Source organism: Hippocampus comes, unplaced genomic scaffold, assembly GCF_001891065.2.
Source record: "Hippocampus comes isolate QL1 unplaced genomic scaffold, H_comes_QL1_v1.1 scaffold112, whole genome shotgun sequence".
Taxonomy (NCBI): domain Eukaryota; kingdom Metazoa; phylum Chordata; class Actinopteri; order Syngnathiformes; family Syngnathidae; genus Hippocampus; species Hippocampus comes.
In genome coordinates this window covers 1,263,729-1,276,444 of record NW_017805841.1, presented here as the reverse complement: position 1 = coordinate 1,276,444, position 12,716 = coordinate 1,263,729, and the positions used below count along the sequence as shown (strand labels likewise).

General features: G+C 40.0%; 4 protein-coding genes across 5 annotated transcripts; 3 read left to right on the top strand and 1 right to left on the bottom strand.

The window, feature by feature from the left end:
* The first annotated feature begins 658 nt into the window (after positions 1 to 658).
* Positions 659 to 1,792, top strand: anapc13 (anaphase promoting complex subunit 13). The gene is made up of 2 exons (XM_019888270.1): positions 659 to 780; positions 1,241 to 1,792. Exons 1-2 carry the CDS (start codon positions 682 to 684, stop codon positions 1,364 to 1,366), a joined length of 225 nt encoding a protein of 74 aa, XP_019743829.1. The 5' UTR covers positions 659 to 681; the 3' UTR covers positions 1,367 to 1,792.
* Positions 1,791 to 4,749, bottom strand: LOC109526775 (lathosterol oxidase-like). 2 transcript variants are annotated; one of them, XM_019888267.1, is made up of 6 exons: positions 4,151 to 4,749; positions 3,484 to 3,705; positions 2,960 to 3,092; positions 2,772 to 2,872; positions 2,189 to 2,287; positions 1,791 to 2,093 (listed from the first exon to the last, which is right to left on the bottom strand). In XM_019888267.1, exons 2-6 carry the CDS (start codon positions 3,691 to 3,693, stop codon positions 1,824 to 1,826), a joined length of 813 nt encoding a protein of 270 aa, XP_019743826.1. In that variant the 5' UTR covers positions 3,694 to 3,705; positions 4,151 to 4,749; the 3' UTR covers positions 1,791 to 1,823. The 2 variants fall into 2 exon arrangements, with proteins under 2 accessions (XP_019743826.1, XP_019743825.1); XM_019888266.1 differs by having other exon boundaries at positions 2,189 to 2,317; positions 4,151 to 4,748.
* A 3,657-nt stretch (positions 4,750 to 8,406) lies between these two features.
* mt2 (metallothionein 2) lies at positions 8,407 to 9,120 on the top strand. Its single transcript, XM_019888271.1, has 3 exons — positions 8,407 to 8,525; positions 8,620 to 8,685; positions 8,889 to 9,120. The coding sequence occupies exons 1-3, from the start codon at positions 8,501 to 8,503 to the stop codon at positions 8,978 to 8,980; spliced, it is 183 nt and encodes a 60-aa protein (XP_019743830.1). The 5' UTR covers positions 8,407 to 8,500; the 3' UTR covers positions 8,981 to 9,120.
* A 1,231-nt stretch (positions 9,121 to 10,351) lies between these two features.
* steep1 (STING1 ER exit protein 1) lies at positions 10,352 to 11,365 on the top strand. Its single transcript, XM_019888269.1, has one exon. The coding sequence runs from the start codon at positions 10,501 to 10,503 to the stop codon at positions 11,176 to 11,178; it is 678 nt and encodes a 225-aa protein (XP_019743828.1). The 5' UTR covers positions 10,352 to 10,500; the 3' UTR covers positions 11,179 to 11,365.
* The last annotated feature ends 1,351 nt before the right edge of the window (positions 11,366 to 12,716 follow it).

Below are 12,716 nucleotides of genomic sequence, written 5' to 3'. Positions count from 1 at the left end.
TCTTGTCTTTGAATATATTAAAATGTTGACACTGAGATAGCTGTATGTTCTCTTAAACGTAGCTACGTACTTCAAAAATACTTACAATACAATAATACTTAAATAATTGTAATGTTAATAATAGTAAATTAATCTAAAATGCGATTACAATATTCCGATATTTGAACAGTAGTAATCAAGTGAAACATTATTGGGGAGTTAGTCGGTTTAGTTGCTACCATAATCAACGAAAAAAAACATGGTGAACGTTACCCAAACGTACCGTCAAAGAGCGATTTGTCCAAATAAGACTTTTCTTTCTTTGGTTGTTCGCAATCTTCTTTAGTTTCCATGGCGACCATTAAACACCGGCGTTGCCTTTAGGTGGGGCAAATTGAGGGCTCGGAGATGTTTAAGATAATACAGTTGCATTAACCAAACTTTCGAATGTGTTTGTAATATTGGAAACGTTTCAGCGTTTTAATCAACATTTGTTCTTAAACGATATTTACGTCATTTTCGTCATCCCTAAGCGTCGGGGTATGACGTTTAATAAATGCGCCATTCGCAAAACTCGGACAACTAATACACGTTTCAATTTCGAACTTTTGTATTTATTCTCTACGTGACACACAAGAATATATAATACAGATTTTTCGTAGGTGCGGTTTTGTGACGTGGAAAGAAAGTCTTGTCTTGAGTATGGACAGTGAAATTCAACGAGACGGTAGAGTTTTGGATCTTACCGATGACGCTTGGAGAGAAGACAAATTGCCCTATGAAGACGTCACAATCCCGCTGGTAAATCGGCGTTTGCATTATGACACCAATGTGTTAGGCAGTGTCTGTTAAGTATCCAATTTTCCCAAACAGATATTTCATTTTTAAGCATTAGATGGGTCTTATCGGAAAAAACACCTCCAGTATTACGATACGTTGTGTTACAATAAAATGATTGCAACAATGCAGATTATCATCCATGAAGTCAGTCACAGTGCAGCAGTAAACTTGCTGTGTTAAATTGTGTCCTTTCACTGAATGTGGACCTTTACTTGATGTAACCTAATGTTACAGTCCAGCAACAGAGTACCCAAACCTGTCAGTCTGACACAGAGACAACCCATCTTTTGTCGGTTTAAAATCTTGCATCATGCATGTGTTGGGATTGTGAAAAGAACGACTAGCCCGGAGGGAGCCCACACAATCGCCAACAGTAATTTGATTAGAATAATCTCATCATGTTGTATTTGCTGCATTTCAGAGTGAACTCCCTGAGGCTGAACAGGACAATGGTGGATCCACAGAGTCCGTGAAGGAACAAGAAATGAAGTGGACAGACCTTTCCCTGCAGAGCCTTCATGAAAACACTCCAAACACTGGGAGTTGAATCACTGCTGGCATAGCACTGTAGAACACCTGCTACGTTCACAGATTTGCTTTGTTGGGCTGTTAGTCCACTATCTTGTGGCTTCATGAATATTATCCCATGATTACCTGCTGCAGGTTTCTAGCGTTCCTACTAAAGAGCAGTCCTTCAAAAACTTTGCGTCAGCACTTACATTGTCACATTCTGCTTTAATTAACTTGTTAAAAATCTGCTCTGAATCCTTTTACAATGTTTTAGACCAGCTCCATGCATTGTCACATTCTGCTTTAATTGACTTGTTCAAATCTGCATGCAATCTTTTCACAATGTTTTAGACCAGCTCCATGCAATTCAAGAGTATAGATAAGCATGTAAACAAATGTTATATGTTTATGTGTCCATGTGTCGTGTCTTTGAAATTATTAAAACCTTACACGTCCATTGCAATCGTGTTTGTATTCTGACTACTGCTCCATTGTCACTGAATCAATGCCTTGTCTGCTGCAAGCTTGCCAATGTGGTCAGTTGGTCCCCTCCCTTGGAGAACTGAAGGGTATTTGTAGGAGCCTCCAAGACGATCCCAGAGAGTAAAGTACTGTCCATAGTTATAGTTGAAATAGAGGTGATGATCCACGTGGTGGGCAGCACCATTGATAATGCTTATTAAGGGGCCGGGAATGCGGTAGTCGCCGTCGTGAATGGAGATGGTCCAGATATTAACGAAGATGAAGAGAGATAAGTAGACAACCTGTAATACCCCACATACCAAAAATATTGTATACCTTAATCGAGCCATTATGGAATGCAATACATTAAATGTGGATTATCATTGTAGATGATCACCTTGTGAAGTGGGAAGATGAAAGGGTAGACATGATAGGGTAAGCTCTGCAGGAAGCCGTCAAGTGGGTGGAAGGCGTGGCTTGCAAATGGTGTGGGGATCTTGAATAAATGATGCTGCTTATGTAAGTACTGAGGGGAGTAGAAAAGACTAGTACATATTAGGAAAATGTTGTATGGTCCGAATTACCAAGGTGGAACGTTTTGACCATACTGATTCTCTCAAGCTTTGCCAAAGTTCACTCACTTTGTAACTTCATGTAACCAAAGAACAAGTCAACAAAACCAAATGTCATATTTCGCTACATTAAATTATGCTTGTGGATTTGGTCATTGGTCCAGATCATTTCATTCTCAGGGCTTTGATTTTATTGCAGCTGGAATGCTCTGTCTTAGAAACATCTACCTTAGGTTACAACCATGGAGATTAAAACTATGCAACTAAAACAATTGTTATTCAAATTTGTTAGAATATGGATGAATATTTTTAATTTATTGACAAGTTATTCGTTTGTCCAATTATCAACCAATCATGTTACTCTTGACACCTAAAACAAAAATAATGCATTGAAGTGCTTGAACTCACCTTATAGATGCTCTTGTGATGCATGGAGCGGTGTATCCAGTAGATACACATGTCCGTGAAGAACAAGAATCCAGCAACGCTCAGGAACACCCCCGGCCAGCCTAACCAAACAAAGTACTAAAGTTTGTCTTATCTTGCATTTTAATGGTATTAGAATGATTGCACCTCTTTAGTAAAACGGCCCTCACCCCGAGAAGACTGGTTGATGTCATCAAAGAGTTTGCTGTGTCCTCTGATCTCCAAGAAGAAAATTAGCACTGTGGGAAAACTCATCCAGAAGAGGGAGGTGATTGCGAGTTGAATCTCTTGGCTTACTTGGTTCTATCATTGAATACAAATTAAAATACTGTACATAACTTTAACAAAGAAGATCTAACAGTACAAGAGTATCAAAACTGCATTTACAAAGATAATGCTCATTTTGATTGACATTTATTGGGATTGTTGTGGTGTAGAAGTGCACTTAATTGTTCTGAAATATCTTTAGAATATTTCAAAATAGCTCACAGTGAGGCGATGCAATTTTACCAAGTATATTGCGGTTTACAGTCTTTATATAGCCCAAACTGGCCTTGTAATTTAGTTATTAAAAAACAACAACAACAAAAAACAACAACTTAGGAAGCAATTCTGAATTTCTTCAGCATGCAGCAATGAGTTTCGATGTGTAGGTCCATCATGACATTCTTGCTGAAAGGATTCAATAACCCACCTCAATGAACAATGGATGTTTCATGAGCCTGTGGTCAAAGACGCAGTAGAAATTTAGTGCGCCAAAGATTATGTAAACCGTTTGGGCTCCGAGGTTGGTCAACAGGCTCAGGCTGATGAGTTGGCGCAGAGCCCCGTCCTCGGGCCATGACGCTGGGTAAACATACGGAGTCAGGAAATAACGGTCTGCAATTTTTAGCACGTGATCCATGCCACTGTCTCTCTGTGGAGAAGTAATAATACTATTATCTTGTATGACAAAGCTAATTAGATCATGCAAACATGGTTAGCATACACAGCACTTATGCACAACAATCTAGTGCAAGGTTATTTCTGAGGTTGCAGTTTGCATTGGTGGACAATTTATGAGACTTATATTCTTTAACATTTTAACTACACCGACTCAACATTTAAATCCAAAGCCTTTCGAGACAGACATGCAAACCACTAATACACAATGCTGCCCAAGTTCAATGAATGACACAAAATATTAGCAACAGCTGTTATTCAATGAAACTGGACAATCTTGTACATAAATTGCAGGGCTGAATATTTGACACCGTGGAAATCATTATAATGCAAAATAGTTTTACTTAATGCACAGGTGTGCCATTTTCAGCTTTAGATACAGACTCATAAATCCATATCAACACATTCGCTGAACTAACCTGCTTTGGGAGTGAGGCCGGTTCTGAAAAGATTCCTCAAAAACTGACAAGTCCTTCCCCACCTTTTAACACAAGCTAAACAGCTACAATTCCTATTCTAAAATAACAGCGGCTGTATGAAGTAAAATGAGCCACACACTGTTGACAGTAAATGTCATTTCATGAATATCTATTTTGCTCACGTACGAAACTTCTAGCGAGACGAGCTAGCACTCTTGTTGCTTTATTTTCCCGCAGACATGTGGCACAAGAATGTTGGAAGCATTCACAGACGAGCTGAAAGAAGATCCCAACATCCTCAGCAAATAAATACATCTGCTCAGATGCATCTTTTAATATGTCTGATCTGACTGGCTCATATCTTCATGTAAATAATGGTTTAAAAAAGTGTTTTGTCCTAAAACAACTTACTCCAATTTCTTAACATTAGACCATTTGAAATACCTATGATGGCAGACTGTACAGTATGTTCCCATTCTGGAGCTGCAGGATCCTGTTTCATGAGAACCATTTGGCCTTTCACATAGACACACACTACGACAATTGTGGTGTGGTTTCGCTGGAAGTTATGATCCTACATATGGGGTAAGCATCATTGCTACTTGCAAATGTGACTAATCAAAGAAATGACTCGATTGATTGATGCCAGGTTGTTATCAGCGACTAAACTGCCAAATTTTACGTTGGCAGTCTGTGCAGAAGTTCTCATTTTCATGCTTTCCACTTGATCACTTGAGTGCTACTTGTTCAAATGATTCAACAGGGATCTTGTATTGCCTTGTTTTTGTCGACATACCATTCACAACAACTTCCTCCTCTACGTCGCTCTGGAGATACCGCTGGGGGAGGAACTTCTTTTGTCAAAATAGCTTCATCCTTGAAAGTCATTGCTGCCCATCAGCTGCACATTTACCTGTACGTTTGGTCAATTTGTTACTATTACTTTCTGTTTATTGCTTCTTCTTTCATTTATTGGCGGATTCTGTTTATTTCAAGGGCAAACCAATATTAGAAGGGGGACTTGGATTGGCTAGGGTTGCGCACATTTCCGCCACACACAGCTTGTAGGTCTCTCTCTGTGCGTCCCGGTCCTAAATGGGTCATGGTGTGGGACTGGTCCGTGAACCGGTGGTTGGGGACTGTTGTGGGAAAGGCGGCCTCCTCTTCCCCACGTGTTCGTTGAATTTCGGATGATGAGGATGTTGGTTAACCAAATAAAGGCTGGAGGCGATGAACAGTTCCTTCGAAGGGTTTTAATTTATTTTCTGCAGTTTACAAATCGATTCGGGCTCCTGAAGGGTCCAGATTTGAATCAGGAAGCATAGAAGAAACACATTCATGAGATTATATAGAGACAATATGATAATGAGAGGCGGTTAGGTACGCCTCTCATGCAAATCCCGGAAACAAAGAAAGTAACATGACATCTGACCCGGTGTGGCTGGAAGAAGGTGGGAGTGGTGAGGTGAGACCAAACGACCACTACCCACCATTTGGTGTGATGGCAAGTTCCAGAACCCCCGCTGTGCATACATCCTGAGATAAGAGGTCTTCCCAGGGGGGCTTAACAGCGATCAGGGACCGACCCAAGGTGCGGGGGGACAACAGAAGACACTTGGGGGCCATTAATCAACCAAGGAGGAAGAAGATAAACTTTAACACCACATACGTTGTTTTAAGTGTGCAAATAAATGTTCAGGAAAGAGACTGAGATCAATAGTACTCATAGCAAAGCGCAGTCCCTCAATAGCTGCAACACAGATACTTGAGATAACAGTTCCTCTTTTGATGTTGACATGTCCTCTGGAGGGGTCATAAAAGTAGTGGGGGTGAGGGGTTACCAAAGGTGATTGTAATCACAGTAAGCAGGAAATACCTTCAACAGCATTCTACATTGTTTCTTTCAAATCCAGCTAACAGAGAGGAATCATATCTTAACAGGACCTATGCTAGATGACTGGATGTCACCCTCTAGAGGCAGCATTCCACTATGACAGACATGCAGGCAGTGCAGTAGAGGGCGGTTTGTATGATTGATCTATGTTTCTGATTTTTGTGCTTTTCACACAGATATTTGAGCTTGCATGGGTTTTCTCTGAGTATTTTGGCTGCCCCAACTGAAAAAACATACATGATAGATCCATACGGGGTGAATGTGAATGGTCGTTAACTCGTTACTTGTTGGTTGGTTCACTGATTTTGTAATAAATCTCAAATCTGCATGGCAGAGCAGGTCGAGTTTAGCTAGGGCAGTGGAACAAGCGGATCTATGTGCTATGTCGTCTCTAATTGTGACAGAGAGAGGACTATAAGGTAGGAGTTTTAAGGGAAAAAGGGGAAAAGCACGATTTTGCCTGATCAAAGAAACCAATGATGGGTATATTAAAATATACTGCATTAACTCAACTCTGAACCAAACTCAACTGTGTTTATAGAGCACTTTTAGACAACCACCGCTGTATACAAAGTGCTGTACATGGAGCAAATATCATATATACAACAATAAACAATAAACTAATAACGAAGACAGTAGAAAGCACGAAAACAGTAGAAAGCAACATCTCAAGACAACTCTTACATATTCTAAGCAGGGCGTAACTCACAATGGATAGTTCCCTTTCGGTTTCCGGATGACTGTTCTAATGCTTTTGTTTTTTGCCAAAGTTGTTCCAGTTCCTTTCACTAAAAATTTAACTGAAGCATGCACAGCGTTGTCTGGTCTTAGTCTGGAAAACATTATTTTCGTCTGGAAAACATTATTTTCGTCGCTAAGGGAGTTCAAGTCAAGGTCATACCATAAGGTTCAAGTCGAGGTCACATCATAAGTTTCAAAGCGAGGTCACATTATAAGTTTCAAAGCGAGGTCACACTATAGTCAAAGCATATCTGTCCGCAATGTGTCGTGAAGCTAATAATGCAAATAGCTAAATAATGGCTTCAAAATATATTTGCATCGAGATTAGATTATCATCCGAATGTTTTGATTGATTCAATTGATTCAATTGGGCATTGCTTGTGTTTCATATGGACTTGATGGAGAGATGTTTTTACTACCACAACCTTTTTTTCGCTTGCCTAGGTAGCTGGCAAATGCCACCAGTTTCTAATTTTAATCTCCAAACCAGTGACTCATCAAAGCATTTTAGGGCCAGGAACGTTATTATTATTTTCATTATTATATAATCAAAAACTGTCAAAATGGTCTAAAAGCATGAGCTTGTAAGATTGTGCATATTTTAGATAAGTCGATCTGCCTATTGCCAGGAAGAATGGGTGCGTCAATCTTTAACGTTTCCCCGCATGATCATGGTCACTTCACGATGAGATGACGAAGCATGATTTGACAATACTGGCAAGAAGCGAGAAGCAAATCTGTGGCGAGTGCAAAACGGAAGGAAAGTTCTCGTCACAAGGGACAAAACACTGAAAAAACATTGTCTTTCGCGTTTCATCCGAAATGAAACAATTTCAAAGACTCCATTTCAAACGCAAGTAGAAAAATAATTCAAGGAGAATCATTTAGGATTCATTTTGGATGGGGCTTGAACGTTACGCGATTGATGCTGATTTGAAGTTGTGTCTGGGAAACAATTAGTCATGCTCCTCTTGATAAATCCCTCCCTTCTGTCGACATGTGAATGATTGCGTTATTTTCACACTGCACACCGTCCTAGAAGGCAGCGCCTCTGACTAAAGCAGCCTATTGATGTTTTGCTCACGTGCCCCTTGAGGCAGCTGTGTGCAAACTTGTAAGACCAAGTGCCGTGTGCAGCTCGGTGTTACTGTGCAATAAAAACATCATGAATCGTCGTTTGAAATACCCCTAATTAGAAAATATCGTTCTTTTTAACGCGATAAACAGATCTATCAGAATCAATATACTTAACGATATTACAAATACAAATTATAATATGAGTATGATCCTGGAAAACTGAATAAACCGTATGGCCATTCTCATTCCACATCAATTAATCAGACTTCATACAGTCATTCCCTTAATTGTTGATTTATCCCCCTACCCACGCTAATAATGAGTGGTTCTCTTTACAAATTAACAAATTATAATTTGAATGACCCCCAGGGAATAAATTATGTGATTACGTAATATTGTGGTCGCCTGAGTTGAATCTGTGCTCCCACTTCTGGCTGCACGTCGTAAAAAGAAAAAAAAGAGGTCGTGCGCACAAACTCTTTGTCGTCGTTTGTCACGAAAACATTTGCACACGGCCCGGCCGCTCACTGGAATCCTATAAAAGAGCAGCTTCTTCGTTTCTTCCCACAACGACTACTCAGACGAGCACCTGCCAGCTTCTCTTCAAGGACGCAAAAAGCAATCTACCAGCATTCAGCATGGACCCTTGTGACTGCTCCAAGAGTGAGTATAAAACAGCAATTGGGGGCACATTTCTAGTTTGTGAATCGCGACTCTGACCTTGTTAAGATTTCTTTTTTTGTGTGTGTATGTGCAGCTGGAACCTGCAAATGCGCTGGATCCTGTGCTTGTACCAACTGCTCTTGCACCACTTGCAAGAAGAGTGCGTGAAATCTTAACTTGAACTACCTTGAGGAAATGCTTAGTGGTTATATTTTAATGTCTGTCTTTCAATCTGAGTCTGTTATTGCTTTTACACGTGGTATTTTATTGTAACGGATAGCAATACAAAAGTTGAGAACACTAATGGATGTGATTACGAAGTCTGATGTAATTTTTATTTTATTTTCCTGTGATTTTATTCAGGCTGCTGCCCATGCTGCCCGTCCGGATGCACCAAATGTGCGTCAGGCTGCGTGTGCAAAGAGAAGACGTGTGACACAAGCTGTTGTCAGTGAGGCGCTTCTGACATCATCGGTCCTTTGATCGAGGGATGTAACCTTCATTTGATTCACTTAATTGCACCTGCAATGTCTATGCAGTCATGTACTTTGTATATGTTGTTCATTAATGAAATAAATGTTTTCTTTAATATGAATTCAGTTGGTGTACATCCTTTTGTACTGATACCGCCCCCCCACAATAAATAAATAAAATTACCTGTAGTTCTATAAATTGCATTAGCTGGTATTTTAGTTTGTGCCAAACATGACCTTAAAAGTACTTTAACAGAAGTGCATAGGCTTGGAAATAAAGTAGTTCAGCATTTGTTGTGCAAAGTCCTAATTTTTAGTTCCCTTTGAGGCGAAACAAAGTCATCAACATTGAAGTGATTTAATTTGTTAAAGTTAATCTATCAAGGTGATCATTTAGATTGAATCATACAATATTTATATAGCGCTTTCACAACAGCTTCAGATGTAACAGTGCTTTACAGAACAGTTAACATAAAATAAAACATAATCACACATAAGACAGTCATGCAATCTTAACCACTTTTCCTGCATACACTTTGTTGTTTGAAGCAGTTATAGATGAAAGATGAGAGAATCAAAGTGTCCTTACACCAGTGGATCATAACCAGTGTGGAGTAAGAAATGATCCAATTTCCCTTAATTGATCCAAACATTTACAAACGTATCTTTGTCCATTTATGGTAGGCAAGTACAGTGGCAGAATAAAAATGAAATGCTTTTCTATGTAATGGCAGAAGATATATGAATAATTAAATGACATTTTTGCAGCTGTGGTTAAAACACCCACCTAAAACTTCTGAGGCTGGTATTCAGATGTGGGCTCTTGCACTTCTGTGTGAAGTTTGCGTGTTCTCCCTGTGCTTTTCTGGGCATTTACCCCCGCATTCCAGGAAATAAATTGTTCTCAAACCTGAATGTGAGTGTGAGCACATTTGACAATAAAGTTGTATCCAATCCAATAATTATATTTTTAGAAAGTTTAAACATTTAACTTCAAAAGTCAAACCATGAACATAAAACTCAATTTCCTTCAGGGGATTTTTAATTGTTTTTAAACGCTAGTAATTAACATGTGTCTCCACTTTTTGTGACGTTTTTGTTTAGTGTAGTTTTTTTCCCTCAGGTATGTGTACCTTGGCTCATTAAAGATTGGGAAACTGCTGTACGGGCATCTGGAATGTAATGACTTCGATCGGAAGACTGAAAATGCTTGAATTAGGCCTGAAAACGATATGTGTGTAGGGCACTTAAAATCATCCAAACTTTATTAAAATGTAGCAAATGCAACGGAAACATTCAAATATCCGGAAATTGGCTAACTCCGGAACGTTTAGAATGTAAAAACTTTGGTTCCCCATAGGAAACATTACAGTGCCGCACACCGGAAGTGAAATAATACGTTATCTTTGTGTACCTTTGCTTTTGACAAAACGCCATCGCCTTGGCGCTTAGTCAATAGCGCATGATTTGCACAAAATATTTTATTTGGAAAGTAAACCAACATGCCGAAGGTGGTCTCGAGAAGTGTTGTGTGCTCGGACACGCGAGATCGAGAGGAATACGACGACGGGGAGAAGCCCCTCCATGTCTACTACTGCCTGTGCGGCCAGATGGTGCTGGTTCTGGACTGCCAGCTGGAGAAGCTCCCCATGAGGCCCCGAGACCGCGCCCGGGTGATCGACGTCGTCAAACACGCGCACAAATTCTGCAACGTGGAAGAGGACGAGAACGCGTACATCAAGAGAGACAAGGGCATCGAGAGGCAATACCGCAAAAAGTGCGGCAAGTGCGGCCTGCTGCTCTTCTACCAGCACCAGGAGAAGAACACCCAGGCCACTTTCGTCGTGGAAGGAGCGGTGGTCAAATTTGGACAGGGGATCGGTAACACCAGCGTGTACAGTCAAAAGCAGCCCGAGGCTCCCAAAAAGGTCCGCGTGATGATGACGAAGCGAACGAAAGATATGGGCAAGTTTAGCTCCGTCACCGTGTCCACCATCGACGAAGAGGAGGAGGAGATCGAGGCCAGAGAGGTGGCCGACTCCTATGCTCAAAACGCGAAAGTGATCGAAAAGCAGCTCGAGAGGAAGGGCATGAGCAAGAGGAGGCTGCAGGAGCTGGCCGAGCTCGAGGCTAAGAGGGCCAAAATGAAAGGAACTCTCATTGACAATCAATTCAAGTAGACGAGGCTTGATAAACGACGCGAACTTTCTGAAGTCATCCTTCATACAAAAGGACTTCTGCTGGACATTTTGTTGAAAGTGTTATTTTGTAGGGCTGCACAATGTGCATTAGTGTATACTGTGCATGGGTTTTCTATGTGTTGTTTTGTACTTTGACCAAATAAACTGTTTGGTGGTGTGAAGAAAATGCATTTGGGTGATAAAATGAGTTCAAATGGCACCCACACTGATGTTTTGCAATGAGTGTTTCAACCACAAATTGAAACTACATGCCTTCACACAGGATGGGAAAGCAGGGGTTTTCCACTTGATTTAAATATGAAACTCTTGATTGTAATTATGACTTTACTCCCTTGTTAGCGTAGGTGTTGATGACTATGACTGTCATAAACCGAGGATGCCAGTAGATAAATGTTAAGCACTTGACCGGATACAGTCTTCTAATAAAAATGAAGGTGGGGTTGGGCAATTTGCAAAGTGGCTTATGTTGAAACCATCAGTGACAGTTTGTCACACTGACCCTCAAGCATTGATGTGAATTTTGGAGCGTGACAATAGATATTGAATCAGAATACTGATTCAATATCTATATTTAACTGCAGCATACATGTTAAATATGAATTCAAAATGTTGTGCAAGTACCGAAATTGATAGCTCACTGAGGTCAGGAGTGTTTTTATACAGTCAAATAAAAACAGCTTATCTGGGTATATGGACTCTTGGACATGTTACAGTGATAATAAATACCTCAAATGGAAAAACACATTTGGAGAGATTTGATTTGACGAGTACTCAATTCAATTCCGAGTTTTATGAAAGTTGAGGGACCTTTGACCTGTAGTCCCTCCAGTCAGCCACAAGGAGGCCCACTTTGATGTGTCATTCCATGAAGACCATAATAGATCAGTTTGCTTGCATGGTTGTTAAATGTTTAGTTTCACTCAAAACATTTAGATTGAATATTTAGGACTTTTTATGAGAAATCGACACATAAAAGATGATGTGGTTTAATTTTACACTTGAAGGGTCAGCAGGGATTTGAGACCCAACGACTAAATTAGTCAAAAAATGTAACCTTTTTTTTCAAAGCAGAGATACAAGCAAACTTTTCTAGATTAATTTTTGCACTGATTCCGAATCCCCCTCCGTTTTTCTGCAGCACATTAGCTTTTCATAACAACAAAAATAATAATATGACAATAATATTAGATGTAATATATGAGATGCAAGTCAAGCTTTCCACATTTCTATGGGTGCTGGAGGTTGGGTACATCCTGTATTAAGTCTCAGATGATGATGGTGGTTATTAGTTGTCTCTTGTATCTTATTCTTATCTCACACAGGTGCAAGATAGTGTTTCCCACTATCGATATTGGAAAGTAAAAACAACAAATGTTTTAAATATACAGTATTTGGCGTTTTATCCTTGCAACATGGGTAGTTTTCTAGGTCAGATATTATTTTAAGAATACTGTATAAAGTGCAAAGAGCAGCCAGTTATATCTGGTCACAGACTGGCTACGATACATGTGGCCCCC